This window comes from Pinus tabuliformis, chromosome 3_2 (assembly GCF_031772625.1).
Source record: "Pinus tabuliformis cultivar Carrire ecotype Pingquan chromosome 3_2, CPIR1, whole genome shotgun sequence".
Taxonomy (NCBI): Eukaryota; Viridiplantae; Streptophyta; class Pinopsida; order Pinales; family Pinaceae; genus Pinus; species Pinus tabuliformis.
The window spans coordinates 658,914,972-658,931,072 of NC_142302.1; the positions used below are offsets into that span (position 1 = coordinate 658,914,972).

Here is a 16,101-nt window from a genome sequence, read left to right on the forward strand (position 1 = left end):
TGGAATTTCCCAAAACGCTTTCTGGGTTCGTTGGAATACATGTGCCCAAGCCTCCCTGCAAAATTTGAGACTTACTAGAAATCAACAATTTGTGCTTAGTCCTAATCAAGGCCAATACTCCTCAAAAAGGCTTTGACGTCCTCCATCAAGTGTCCTACGTCATTATGGAGTGTGGCTGGACATCCTTGACCAACTTCCAAAGCATTATCAAATTATCCCTCAAGGGATCCTGACTACACTTGTAAGAATCACTTAACACATACTCAAGGAATCAAGTGCAATGAACATCATGGGTACAAGAACCATAAAGCATCAAGGTGGACCATATTCAATATCAAATGCATCAAAGTACTTCTCACAAGTATTATCTTCCAATGTCCTACTAGCTTATGATTGTGCACAAGTTACCATACTTAGGTATAGGAAGGTTATCACATGACCTTATTGTTAGATTTTCCAAAACCCAACAAACGACATTTAATTCCAAGCAATAAATTGTTGAAAAACCCAGTTAGATTCCTAACAAAAAATATTTAGCAGAAGCAAATTACGATTTGAATCACATGAATCACAAATAGATTTCTGCCCAACAAATTAGTTCATCATTAATAAAACTTAGAACTTACTTGGGCTCCTGTCCTGGGATAATGGCCCAACTAAGAAAATACAGATTACAATACTCTGGATCTAATCAAGTAGATCTGCTCTCTCTTGCAGATCTAGATCTCCAACCGCTCTGCACTCTCTCAGACCTAGCACACGCTCACTGAGATGCCGCTCTCAACCTTGTGCTGTTGTTGTGTCTTTGCCTCAACCCTTAGGCTCAATTTATAACTTTTCTAAGCTAAGATCAATAACCAAAATTAGCTCGTCAAGTTAATTGAAGATAAGTTACTTAACTTTAGTTAACTTTCTTATCTTTAGCTTTCTTTACTTTAACTCAAGTACCAATCATAAATTTAGCTTGCATTACATGCATGTCAAAATGCAAGTAATCCTCATGCATGCAACTTGCTTCAACACTTCGCATGTTGCATGCAAGCTCCTAAAGAGGCAAAACAAAGGTCCTTCTAGTCAAGACACAAGGCTAGAAGTACTTGCCCGAGCTACAAAAAATCAATACTCCCTCCTCGCGAGGGAAGTAGTTCTAGAAAAACCAGTCCATGTGATTCTGTCTCTAATTCCACCATGACATCCACTACTGTAGGTGCTCCCTCTGAACTGGAAGACTTCCTTGCTACTTACTTTAGAATCTAATTTTAAGACTTGTTCCTTCCAACCATGCTCTTAGGATCCTGTTTTTGATCATCCATCAATGTTAGCTCATATCAGCTGGTCTTGACATATATGGAAGAGGCCTCCTGCCCATCTTCCAGATTAGAATGCTGAGTCCCCAATATCAACTCAGTCTTCAAAATTTCTGCTCAATTTCTATCACTAACATTGATCCACGATCCAATATCCTCGTGGATCTGCTTAAAAGCTCGCCCCCCAGGTCCTCCACGCTGTACCACTTACCCTTCCTGGCACCAAGCCTAATTGCTATGTCCTGGATAACTTCCTTTGAACATATGAATACTTGTCCCTTTTGGAACTCAACATTATTGGATTTTCCTCACTCCTTAGGTCAGGTCTATGGCTTCCCAAGCACACAAACGCACTAGGAATGTACAACCAAAACACTTTGCACAATGGAAATGTAACAACAATGAATCAAAGAAAGTACACAAGACAAATATATATGGCCCAAAACTTGTTTTTATTAGTCCATCAATAAAGAAAACATAGGGCTCCTTTACTAAAGATCATGGCCCTTACAAAGCCCTGGCAACACCCTTTGACTATCAATCTGCCCAAAAGAACAATGACAAAAATAACCAACTTACTTGCTGATGTAGCCCCCTTTACAACAGTGCTTTCAGTCCTATTTTGTCACTAGCACCTGTCTTCCATTTGCCTCCTCTTGTAGAGAAATTGCTCCTTTAATTTCTCTGTCTAATCAACTTCTGATAGTGGCTTTTATCCTTCAAGGTCACTGCATAACTCAACCCCAAATCGACAACTACACACAATCAACTTTGTCCATCAAGATCACTACATTCTAGCCTTCAAACCCAACTGCTCATGCTCTCCTTTGATGAACAACTTCACAAAAACTACTTAGAAATCTCTCTTCCACAAAATAGCAGTCTCGTTAGCCTTTTTCTCAACTTGATGTAGCTCGATCCCTGCTCCTAGGGATCCTGAAGCCTCTCGGCCTGCTTTGTGACAGATTGAGGCCCTTTACAGTGGCCTTTGTGACCTCTGTGGTTAGATCCTTCTACTTGGCCTACTTATCCTTTTTGGCAACGACTCATTTAGCTAATCGAATCATGGAGAAACTCGACCTCCTTGCTATTGTGGCTCCTCTAAGGTAGATTTGTGGCTAGGTCCTTTAGCTTCCCTCTCTCCGCAAGTGAAAATCCTTCTCCACTTGTGTGTCTAGGCCTTTCCTTTAGCCTCTTATTTATAGTTTTCCTTTAGGTTATTTAGGGAACCCTTGGTCCTTTAGGGTTTTACCCACTCAACCATTTATTAATTAATTTTTTACCTTTGGTCCCAAACCCACAACTTTGGGTCCAAAACCCCATCCACTTGGGTACTTTTCCCAACCAACTTACTTTTGGTGGGTTTTCTCCACTCGGAAATACCTCCGGAGCTACCCAAATTCCAACAAACATCATACCCTGTGTCCTCTAGAGTCGAGACTGAGAGCAAGTTTGTCTTCAACCCTGACACATATAACACCTAGGCCACCTCCAAAGATCCTCCTCTGCCATAGCCTTGTAGCTTGTTGACTCAGACGATGTTGCTTGTTGGCGGCTAGGTCAAGCTTGTCGGCCACCTAGTCGCCCCCAATCACATTTTTTTTTAAACAAAAAACGTGCCCTTTAAAAAACAATTTGACCTGTGGGAAATAAATTTCCTCTCGGCTAGACGATTTACTTTGGGCCTTAATTCTTTTTTAGTTCGTATGATCCCAACCAAACCTGGCTTCGACGATCCAATATGAACCCAATGCTTGTGATTTCGAGATCGATTCAGGTTTTGGCTGTGATAACATGTTAGATTTTCTAAAACCTAGCACTCGACATTTAATTCCAAGAGATTCCTAACAAAAAATATTTAGTGGAAGTAAATTACGATATGAATCACATGAATCACAAACAAATTTCTGCCCAACAAATTAGTTCATCATTAATAAAACTCAAAATTTGCTTGGGTTGCTATCTTGGGATAATGGCTCAACTGAGAAAACACAGATTAAAATACTCTGGATTTGATCAAGTAGATATTGCCTCTCTTGCAGATCTAGATCTCCAACCCCTCTACACTCTCTCGAACCCAACACACTCTCACTGAGATGTTGCTCTCAACCTTGTGTTGTTGTTGTGTCTTTCCCTCAACCCTTAGGCGCAATTTATAACTTTTCTAAGCTAAGATTGATGACCAAAAGTAGCTTGTCAACTTAATTGAAGATAAGTTTCTTAACTTTAGTTAACTTTCTTTACTTTAACTCAAGTACTAGCCATAAATTTAGCTTGTATTACATGCATGTCACATGCAACTCACTTGCACACTCTGCATGTTGCATGCAATTGACATGCATGCCTTGCATGTCGCATGCAAGCTCCTAAAGAGGCAAAAAAACAGTTCTTCTAGTCAAGGCACAAGTCTAGAAGTACCTTCCTAAGCTACAAAAAATCTACATTTAGTAGTTGCTTCCAACCCTAAGGGGAGGAACAGGAAGAATACCTAGGTTGACCCTTTCAAATGATAGGTGTTATGGCTTGGGTTTACTTCATGAAAGGTGTCACAATCTCATACTGGGTTATGCAAAACCATTTTCCATGAACGCCTTTGTAGAGAGAGTGCTTATTTGCTTAGTTTCCTTCCCTCACCTTTGTTTTTCCAAGCCCCCATATTTGCCTTTTTCTTTCTTGCTTTGATATTGTTTAACAAGCTTTATTGTTCTATCAAGCAATAATGATGATATGATATCCTTTTTATGATGACTGGTTTATTGTGTCATCGGGGTTGGGATGTTCACTAAGAGTTCCTTTTACTTTGATAGGTGTGATATGCATGGATACTCTTTGGGATGAGTGGCCATATAAGAGGGGGTAAAGCTCAAGTTACAATTGGGTTTTGCTTACTTTACATCCTTTGCTATTGCATTTTGATATTTGGCTTATGCATTTTCCTTTTTTGTAGTTGCATTAGCGTTGAGTATTTTTAGCCCTTTCTTCTCATAGGACAGGGCTAACAGGGAACTATTATGAGCGACTGACAACAACCAATCAAAATATGGGATAATGGACATTGGGGAATGATGACAAGTGTTGAGTATGATTAACATGGAGCACTACCATCATCAAAGCCTCTTATTTGTTCTCCTCCTAGATAGTGAAAGAAAGACCCTAAGGAAGGTTACATTGGACTAAGGACACATGATAACCACCGAGGTGAAGTAATGGAACAAGTACACAACCAATAGCAATCTATAATCAATTTCTACTTGTGATCCATACTAGAGTGCCTTAAACATTAAATTAAAGCACTTGAATGCGAAAATGGTTAAAGTACCACATAATAGATGACCAACCTTCATCAAATGAGTAGGCTAGATCAATGAGTGCATTAATCGAAAAATGGATGAGAGGCATGTGACGCTGGTTATACGTGGATCATGGTAGGGCTATTGGCTAACAAGATGCATCATAGGCGAACAAATTTCTCCTAGGGTTACCCAAGTATATTGATGGGTAATAAAACTAATTATGGCACATCAGTGAGTGGCTTAATTACATTTTCTCCATCCCATTCAAACCCTCTTTCCCTTTGATCTTGACTTTGTCGTCCGGTTAGATAGACATTGGTCCCGATAGTCCATAATCCCTTTATTTCTAAAGAATATCAAAAACTTTATTTTTAGGGTTTCCTGCTTGTGTTGTATAAGAATTGGCCTAAAGTGAGAGGAAGAGTGTTGATATTTTTAGCTTGGGAGGTACTCCAAGCCCTAGGGGTTGGGGTTTGGAGGAATGAGCACCACAAATGTGCTTTGTGAGCTTAGAACCCAAGCTTGGGGTTTTGTACCCAAAGGCATGGGGCCAAAACCATGAGGAGTTTTATTGGTTTGACTCTTGGAGATGGAAGAGGACTCTTAGAGAAGAAAGAGTCAACTTCAAGCACCAAGATCAGAGCTCTAGAAACTAAGATATTAATTTTTATATATTTCTGTGGGCTTGTGGCACATAAAATAAGTCGGCCAGGCTTAAGAATGTGCCCTCATGCCAATCACTAGAGCCTAAGTGAATGTGTATAAATATAGGTGATATTGTAGCTCATTTCTCACATTCAATAAGCAACAAAACACAAGACAAATACTTTTGTTTGGGCCACAGAATAGGGCAGACCTCAACGAAGAGGAGGAGGCTTGTTTTGGCATCTTTTATGACTGTTTGAGGGCCGCAGAGATCAGGATCAGGGGTCGAGTTGATTTGGTTAAGTTCTAGGCTATTTGTGGGACATTTGAAGTGTGGACAAACCTTTGTTTGTAGGTCGCATTCCCTCTAATAGTTGTAGTGAGGCCCGAAGTCTATGGTGCCTATTTAGGAGGGGCCAAAAGGCGTAAAAACATTGCAAACTAGTCCTTAAGTGGTAGCTAGTGGAAATAGATTACACGAAGAGGCAAGCCACAATTGTAGTAATGGTTTTGAAGGAAAAATAAGGTGCTGACCTAGTCTAACATTAGCCCTAACTAGGTCAAAACCTACAATAGAAGGAGCAGACCCAAAACATTAAGAAAAAGGTATGTGATGATTTGTTTGAGGTTGTTTTGTTGCTAGTGGATGAATTTTCCATGTTGGACATATTTGGTTGGGTATCTCAAGGCTGTTGGAGGGTATAAGGAGGTGCTCAAGGGAGCCCTAAGTGTAGTGCAAGGAAGGACACTTGAACTGCTAGGAGAGGTAGGTTGTTTGGGTAAGCTTAGGACTGATCCTTGAAGGACAAAGGAAGGAAGTCAAAGAAGCAGGTTACATCAGCCCAAGTTCATTGTTGGAGAAGGACATCTTGCAGTGATAGGTGGCAGCCCTCTGACCCAAAGTTTGTCTTCGTTGGACCAACACAAGAAGGCATTAAAGGGAAGAAGTCCCAAAGGAGCTAAGTGTTGAAATGTGTAACTAGGTTCGGTCTTCATAATGATATATGTGATCATGTATTTGATGTAAAGAGAAAAATAAAATTATTATTGTTATTCTTGAGGCATGGGTTTCATGCTCAAGGTTATTTGATTTATAGGTCAAGCACCCATTGAGTGCTTCTAGGGCTTGTAATTGAGTCTACAAGTCAATTGAGTCATTGTCATGTATGGAAGTACCTTTTGGGCATGTTACATATTGTAAAGAAAAAATTATTTGAGTCAAAGACCCTCCAAGACCTTATCATAAGTCCTACAACAAGTCAACCTTCAAAAGATGACATGTTGGCCTACCAAGAGGAGCAAGTCGGCCTATTAGGGCTCTCAAAGAAGCCTATATATACTAGGAAGTCGATCACACTTGAGGAGCATCCATTCATCGTTCCAGAAATGCGAAAAGGAAGAGATAAAAGTCTATTGGTTCTGCAACTTCACTAGAAGAAAATCGAGCTAATGTTGAATTATTTTGGGGCTACTTTCCCTCACACGTGCGAAAGAATCTAGGGCTACTTTCTGTGGCAACAAGATCAAGAATTACAGTAGATTTAGTAGGCCGAAACAAAGTGTCAAGGATCAGTTTGCTAACCGAATTGTCAAGGAAGATGGTTCAACCAAAGCGAAGAAGAGAAGACTTACAAATCTTCCCTAATCTGTCCACACGTGTGGAACCGCAGAGATTACAGGTAGGTTGAGAGTTGCAGACCTGTGATAGAGGCTGAAAATTTGAAGGGAAGCCGAAATCTGTAGTGTTGCAAACAAGTTTGACTAGCGTTGACCTTGTGGAGGGAGAGCTAATCAAAGAAGAGACTTGACTTGGTCTTGGAGGGGTCTTGGTCAAGGGTCATAGGTCTTGGAATTCATCATTTGAAGTTCTATAAGAAGAGAAGAATTCTTATGGGTTTTCCTCTCAAGAGGAAAGGTTTTGGCCCTGGCTAATAGCCTATATCTTGTGTCCTCTTGTCTCATTGTTCTTTATTGTTTGATAGCTGTTTGATGATAAGAACACTAATTATAATCAAGTGAAAGAAGGAACTAATCAAGTTAAGTAGAAATACATCACAAATAATTATCGAAGTAAGAGAAATCACCTAATCCAACTGCCCTAGATTTCTCAACATGGTATTAGAGCTAAGGTGACAAGACAAGAAAAGGTAGCTTGAAGATCACATCATTGAAGAAGGACACGTATTAGGGTCAAATACGAGAAGATAATCAAGAAGTATGATCTTGAAGGAAAGGACTAAGAAGCATTAAGGAGGATTACCCATCTCATCACAAGAATCATACCATCTAGAAGCAAAAATGCTTTGAAGAAGGAGAAGACCTCAAGGACTCGTCTTCATTTAAAAGAATCTATCTCCACTCAAGGACTCTACTATTGAAGCATTCTTGGGAAGCTTACTGATTTTACAATTTTCAACCAAAGGAAGCAAGAAAGAACACTTCATCATCTCCAAAATAAGTCAAAAGTCATATCCCTCACATTGAAGAATATTCACATCTTAAACATTCTCAACGAAGATCACCATCAAAGCAACAACCATCATCAACAAGGCATCTTCAAGAAGTCAACATCATCCAAGAAAGGCAAGTTGAAGATATTATCATTAATGGAGCATCTTCACTTGATGTTAAATTTTGGTATGTTCTATGCTTAAGAGCAATTTACTTCAATTTTCTTATTAGCCCAATATCAATATCCAAATTAGCAATCACATTAGCATGATAGTAAAATGCAGATAGAACATTAACATAAACAGTAGAAGATAAGCCAAGACAAGAGGACACAAGATGTGGCACCAGCCAGGGACAAACCCCAATGTGGGGAAACCCTTGATCAAATCTTCTTATATTCTTCAATAGTTTAGCAAAGAGTGATAGTACAAATATACAAAATTGATATTTATGACAACAGTAAAAATTCCATCATTCTGCTAATGATGAGTGCTCAAAGCTACAGCCCTGAATTCTCATGATAGTCTTCAACCAACCACTAAGAGTGCTGTCGCATATCCTTTGAGTTCATCAATCTAGTAGCCCTTGCTGCAACATGTTAGCATTGAGGTTTGTTGCATTATAGGTTAGAGCAAGCCCTGTAGCTTTAGTTCCACCACACAGTGAGGAGACAAGTCTAATTAGGACTGCGGTTTACCTTGGAGACCCTTCTCTCATGTTACATTGCCTTCTAAAGGTGCTGCCCGCCCTTGACAACCCTTAACTCAACCTCTAGCTGTGTGCTATGGGCTGCGATCTAGCACAACAACTAGCTGTAGCTCTTGGCATGCCCAAATGACACTCAAATGGCAACGTTTCCTTCTTGAAGATATTAGCCTAGCTGTCTACTCTTGGCAACACCCAAACGCATAACCTAATTTGCCCTACACTATCTTGAAGACAAACTTCTTCAACGCAATGCTTCTTCTTATCACTGTAACTTCTAGCCTTGCTAACAGCCCTTTAATTCAAGCCTTAACGCTGCCTTATTTGCCATGCTGTCACCTACAACACACAAAGATTTCCATGCTATCCATCTAGACTTCTTCACGCTTATGTTGAGGTCTCCTCTTGCTACGGCTAGGTCTTTCCTCGTCTTGTTGTGGCTAGGGCTTCATAAATTGCGGCTAGGGCTTTATTGATTGCAGCTAGGCTTCATTGACTGCGGCTAGGCTTCATTGACTGCGACTAGGGCTTCATAAACTGCGGCTAGGGCTTCATTGACTGCGGCTAGGCTTCATTGACTACGACTAGGGCTTCATTATGACAACGGCTAGGTCTCCTTTCTAGGACTGCAACTAGATCCAAGGTCTCCCTCTTGACCTCTCTTTCCACCAAACCCAAACGAGTGGAGAGAGATCATGGGAGATGTGTGTGCCTCAAACGACTTGAGGTCTCCTCTATTTATAATGCAACGTTGAGGTTGAGCTGGGGGTTATTTGGTCGCTAGTCGACCTTGACAAATTGTCAAATAATATAAATAAATTCATATCTCCATAAATACATGTCCGAATCGGATGATCTTTAGATCAATCCCACACCTCTCGGAGAGAGGAATCCAAGAAAAATATCAGCTGCCATAAATAAGGTGACCCCACATGGAGTTTGGCCTTTGTTGCCAATTTTAACACTCCCTCTCAACTAGGGAGAACTCCATCTGCCAATCCATCTGCCAGTCTATACTATCTCTGCCATGAAAGCAGTGCCCTGCACTGCTTTGCTCTGCTTTGTTGAACTATGAAGAAGAAGAAGTGATCGAGAATGTATCATACCATTCTCTACTGACCCGACTTCAGTCCCATATAAAGAGTGTCTCATAGCACTCTTACTGATCCGAAATCAGTTTCAAATAAAGGGAGTGTCTCATACCACTCTTACAGATCCGAAATCAATTCCAAATAAAGAGAGTGTCTCATACCACTCTTACTGATCCGAAATCAGTTCCAAATAAAGAGAGTGTCTCATACCACTCTTACTGATCCGAAATCAGTTCCAAATAAAGAGAGTGTCTCATACCACTCTTATTGATCCGAAATCAGTTCCAAATAAAGAGTGTCTCATACCACTCTTACTGACTCGAAGTCAGTTCCAATTCATCCCAGATTAATAACATCCTAGCATAGGGAGTATGATAGTAAACGATGCGTCCATCGATAGTACTATGGTCCCTATCCTCATTTCCTTTCTCATTGGCCAGATGAGAGGTACTTCCCATGAGTCCTAGACTGCATGGGTAGGATGTCTCGGTAGGAGAAGGATGAACCACTCATCCTGCCTACATGTTGCCATGGGGTATCCTAGGCGAAGGCTGAACCACTCACCCTGTACACAAAAAATCACTAGGGAAAGGCTGGACCACTCACCCTATGATTGTGTCTCAGCAGGAGAAGGATGAACCACTCATCCTGCCTACATAGCAAACCACTAGGGGAAGGCTGAACCACTCATGTTATATACCTATGGGGGATAATATGGGGTACCAAGGGAGGTACCCAAGGTAATAATGTAATAATGGGATGGGCCATAGTAATAAATAAGGTGGTTAACCCATATCATGTAAGGGACCACAAGTAGTTAGTAATAATGTAATGGGCCCATGGTATTCGTCGATGGTATGAGGGAACCATGGTAATGATCCATGGTATTGTATGTATGAGGCCTATATAGAGGCTAGAGACTCCACATGAAGAATAGTCAAGGATTATTGTATGAACAGGCATATGGCTTGTGGAGTGTTCTCCTTCCTTAAGGAGTGAATGTATGGTGTTGCCCTACCTTAAGGGTTTGATAATAAAGTGAATCATCTCTATCTATGTCTATTTTATTGTTTCTGGGTATATTTGCATTATCTTATATTTTTGGATCAGATCTATAACAAGTGGTATCAGAGCACTTTCTTGGGTAAAAGTGGAGATTTTTTTTTTAATTTTTTGCAGGATTTCGGGGGCGACGAGTTTGCAGATCAGATCTGTAGGTTTTGGTACAAGATTTGCAAAATCTAATTGCAGATCTGTATTCTTTGTGAAAAAATAGCCGATTTCAAAAAAAAAATCGGTTGAATCGGAGTCCGGATGAAGGAGATATCGCTGATTTAAAAATCAGTGGGGTTGCAGACAATTTTCAGGGCAGCAAGTTTGTGGCACAGATCTAGACGTCCTGGTATAAGATCTGAAAAATCTAATTGCAGATCTGGATTCTATGTGAAAAAATACCCGATTTCAAAAAAAAAATCGGTCGAATCGGAGTCCGGATGAGGGAGATATCGCTGATTTAAAATCAGCTATTTTTGCAGCAATTTTGGTGACGGCGGGAGTGTGGTAGCACAGATCTGAAATTCTAGTGTCTGGATCAAGATTTCTATCACATGGGTAGATGCAGAATGATTGTTCCATTTCTGAAATCAAGTCATAATAGGGATTCTGAGCAATATTAACGAAACTGTGACAATTTCAAATTTTCTCCAAGTAAGTGATTTTTTTCAAAACCCTCTTCATGGCGACTCTATGTTTTACAGGAAAAGATAATGGTCCTACTATTGAAGAATTCATACAAACAATAAAGTTCAAATATGGGGTATTTTGGAAGGCTATAGTACGGTTTAATTTGCAAGAGGAGGCTGACAGATTGTGGAACTCACTAGGCATCAAACAGTTGGATGACTTGTCGGATGAAGAATTTGAAAAACTCTTTATGGACAAATGGTCTTGTGCTAGAAAAAAGAAGGAAACCAAGGAACCTAAAGGGTTATTTTCTGCTGGTATCTCCTTATTGCAGGTTCATGGATTGATTCAGAAAGAGAAGATCATTGTTTCTATAAATCCTAGTTGCAAGCATAATTTCATCAATGTTAATTTGGCAAAAAAATTGCAAGTTCCAACAAAACACATTGAAAATACACAGGTTGATGATGAGAATGTTCAAGTGTACAAGGATTTGAAGATTTCTATGGATAAGTATGTGTTGCATAGTGATTTTTATGCTTCAGATATGGATAACATAGATGTTGTTTTGGGATACCCTTGGATGGAATCAGTGGGTACTATCAATATTAATGTACAGAAGAAATTCCTGAAGCTCTGGTATAAAAAGAAGAAAATTACATTACAGGATATTTCCATTAATAAACAGGTAGAGTCCAAGGAGGCTGAAGCAGAAGATGTTCCAGGGTCTGACATATTAGATGATGAGCCAGTGATGATAGACAATCAAACATAAACAGAGGCTGAAGCAGAAAAGGTTACAGGTGCTGATACATCAGAGGAGGGCTCATTGGTTGAAGTAATATTGGAAGATAAGACACCACAACATAACAGTCAGGCTCCAGTAAGGGGTGAATTAAAGAAAAAGACACCGTGGGTTAAAACTTCAGCACATCATCACGCCGCAAGACAACCATCAAGATGGCAACCAATTAGCCACACGGACAACAACCCCCGAAGGACAGATAGAGAGGAGCAAAGATCCACCTACTACACATCTACACAAAAGAGCTATCACAGTCAACTTCCATCTCAAGTGAGCGAGGCACCAACGAGACCGAGGGTTCACCTTTCTCTTGGATGGCTAGATGCACGTGCATGGTACCAGTGGACTACTCTTTTGCGTAGATCTTATTATTTGTGTTCTTCCCATGTTTCGGGGACGAAACATGCTTGGGGGGTGGAATGTTATATACCTAGGGGGGATAATATGGGGTACCAAGGGAGATACCCAAGGTAATAATGTAATAATGGGATGGGCCATAGTAATAAATAAGGTGGTTAACCCATATCATGTAAGGGACCACAAGTAGTTAGTAATAATGTAATGGGCCCATGGTATTCGTCGATGGTATGAGGGAACCATGGTAATGATCCATGATATTGTATGTATGAGGCCTATATAGAGGCTAGAGACTCCACATGAAGAATAATCAAGGATTATTGTATGAACAAGCATATGGCTTGTGGAGTGTTCCCCTTCCTTAAGGAGTGAATGTATGGTGTTGCCCTACCTTAAGGGTTTGATACAATGTTGCACGAAGCGGGAGCGAAGCGGAAGCGCGGAGCGCGGAAGCGTCATTTTCCAAAAATCTAGGAAGCGAAGCGTCCGCGGAAGCATCTGCTATATATATATATTTTTTTATATTTTTTTGCATTTATACTCAAAACAAACATCCCAAATACCAAATTAATTGTAGAAGACATGAAAACATGCATATTTTTGCATAAATCAAGATAGATATGGCATCCATGATTCCATTGTAGTTACTAGTATGTACAACAATCATCTATATTCTAGCTATTACAAACATACATCAAATTTTTAAGCATATTATAAAACATAAAACATTTAAGCATATTATAAAACATAAAACATAGAGCATATTATGATTTATCTAGCAAGTGAGCAACTGTCAACATTTGTCATGTCCAAAATTCAAATAATAATGTTTACAAAATATGTCACTTGGTCACCGCCAAGCCAAAAAGGTTCAAAATTCAAATTCACAAGTCTACAAGTCTAATGAGTAATCTATGACAAAAAGAAGTAGATTGTGAATATATCTACTAATCTCTCCTCCTTCCACCACGAATAGAACGTGATGGCGGGCCTCCACGTGGTGGCAATGAAGAAGATGGTCCCTGTGTAAGTCGTGGCACTGGAACTGATGAAGAAGAACCCCCTGCCGTTGGTGTTGAACCATGGAACCTAGAAACCAAGGGACCAGATGGGGGTGGGGGTTGTGGCATATCAACACCCGTGTCATCATCCTAGAATCGCTCAAAAAATTCATGCAAAAAAAAAAAACACTAGTTAACAAAAAAATTAAAAACATGAATTAGAGAAATGCTTTATAAGGGAAAATTGGAAAATTCATACCACAATGGACATACCTGGATAAGAGAATCCTCTAATTGCTCTAGTCGCAACACTCCATCCTCCAAATTGGGCTCCTCTGGATTCTTGTCCCAAGTCAACAAGTCTTTATTAGACTTTGCATCTTCACAGTAATGGGACAACAATCGCAAGTTGTAATGAACATAAACCAAGCTCTCTGCCCGGTCTAAATTCAACCTGTTCCTTTTAACACTGTGGATGAAAGAATAAGAGCTCCAACACCTCTCTGCAGAAGAAGTGTTTACCACCTGTGATAGCACCCGCAATGCCAAACTCTGTAGAAGTGGAGTAGGCCCTCCATGCATGTTCCACCACTCAAGAGCAGAAAAATGCTCTCGATCTTGAATTGCATGCATGCTCCCAAATGGACCAGTGTTGCTCGTATAGTTGCTCACCTGTCTCCGTACCAATGCAGCCTCCTCATTATCAGGGATTAATCTACTCAATGCAGCCATATATTTTTCGTGAACCTCTTTATCTTGGTGTGGTTTTTTCCTGACTCCCCCCCCAGTTGCTGGTTTTGAAAGCCATGATGGATGATAGTATTTAGGTGTCAAAACATATGCTAATGCATGCAATGGAACATTTAGCATATCCCATCGGTTTTCCACCTCTTCACGAATATAATTGTACAAGGTGGTATCTCTAGGCTCAACAATGTCTTTAATCTGCCCCAACATGCTATCCATTTGCTCATACACCTCCCCAATTACTGGTCGATCTGAATCTGCAAACTTGATCATGTAATAAATTGGTTTGGTGAATTGCAAAACATATTTAACCTGTGACCAAAAGTAACTGTCAAGAACAGTGTCCTTGACTGCATTAGCACCATCTGTGTCAGTGTTAATTTCATCCCATGTTTCAGCACACACCAGATTAGTTAAAGCTTGTCTCACCCTCACTAGCCGCCTAAAGGTGAGGTAATAACTAGCAAATCTTGTCTTTGCAATTTTAAGCAATTGCAACTTGGAGTAAGTGCCATAGAAGTAGTTTACCCTTGTATGCCCTGTGATGAATTTAATGAGCTGCTTCCCTTTCCTGTAAACCTCAGCAATCCACCCACAATCTTTGTGTTTCACAATATCATGCATCAAAAGGTTCAATGTGTGAACCAGGCACCCAGACCAAAAGATGTGTGGATGAGTACGCTCAATAATTTTTCCTGCTAACTTACAATTTGCTGCATTATTTGTGATCACTTGAACCACATTATTCGGACCAACATCTTTGATTGATTTCAATAGGAGATCTGCAATGTTTTGTGCAGTTGCACTGATGGAGGAGGAGTCATGAGATGCAATAAATACTGCACCACTAGAAGAAACACCAAGAACATTTATCAAATGTTGGTTTCTAATATTTGTCCACCCATCTGATACAATGGATACCCCAGAATCCACCCACTCATGTGTAAAACGTGTCAAAGCTCTTTGAACCTTAGCTTTTTCTCTTTCTAATAACACTGTTCTAGCTTTCTCATAGTTGGGGGCCTTGTATCCTTTTGGGGCTTCATTGATGGCCTTTACCATTTCATGCCAATAGGGAGAGCGAAGCACATTGAATGGTACACCGCAAGCACAAAGAAAACGGACTATCTTTCCATCCACATCATCCCTCCCAGCAACATTAAGGAAATCCCCTATTGTTTTTCTACCTCCAGAGGTTGCAAAAGTACCATGAGGAGATGGGCAACTACCAAATTTAGAGGTTGCACTTGATTCAGAATGAGTTTTTTGTTTCTTGTTTTTTCGTTGTGCAGCCATCTCTATTTGGATGTATTTTTCTCTTTGTTCACTTGAAATGTTTGGGCAAATGGTTACCCCCACAGAACCCTTTTTTTCATCACTCTCCAGCACCCCACAAAGATGCCTCCTCAGACGGGTATATGAACCCGTATATGGTTTTCCTCCATGACAACCATGAGGGCACAAAAATTTGTAAGATCCACCACCCTTTCCCCCTTCAAGTTTGGTCACATAGTTCCACAAGGGATTTGATGTACCTTTCCCATCTTGTGCTTCAGTGTCCCCTTCAAGTTCATCCCCTTCCTCTTCAAACCCTTCCTCCTCATCATACATTGGGTCACCAAGTTCATCCCCTTCCTCTTCCCCTCTATTCCTCACCCTTGCCATCATTAAAACCAAGAGTGGAATGATACATAGAAGCCAAAAGAACACCATCTTGGAATATGGATATAGGTGGTGGACAACCTGTAAATAAAGGAGCAAGTAGAAACAATGGGAAAGAGTAGGAGAGGGAGGAGAAAAATACAATTTTTTTTTCAAAAAAACAAGGGAGTTTGGGGTTTGAACTTACCTCTTTAGCTCTTGTAGATGAAGTCCTCCAAGCTCTTGCTCCAAGCTCCTCCTTCTTCACTCCTCCAAGCTCTCCTCTCTTCTCCTCTCCTTTCCTCTCTTCTCTTCTCCTCTCCTCTCTTCTCTTCTCCAACTCTCATAAACTCAAAGTGAGAAAATGAGAAGAGA

At 40.3% G+C, this 16,101-nt stretch overlaps 2 protein-coding genes across 2 annotated transcripts in view; one reads left to right on the forward strand and one right to left on the reverse strand.

The window, feature by feature from the left end:
• Window positions 1–16,101, forward strand: part of LOC149182385 (recQ-mediated instability-like protein) — a 152,423-nt gene that overhangs the window by 14,470 nt on the left and 121,852 nt on the right. The gene's annotated exons all lie outside the window — the stretch shown is intronic.
• LOC149182386 (uncharacterized) lies at window positions 13,136–14,117 on the reverse strand. The gene is made up of 2 exons (XM_089418501.1): window positions 13,612–14,117; window positions 13,136–13,488 (listed from the first exon to the last, which is right to left on the reverse strand). The coding sequence occupies exons 1-2, from the start codon at window positions 14,068–14,070 to the stop codon at window positions 13,285–13,287; spliced, it is 663 nt and encodes a 220-aa protein (XP_089274627.1). The 5' UTR covers window positions 14,071–14,117; the 3' UTR covers window positions 13,136–13,284.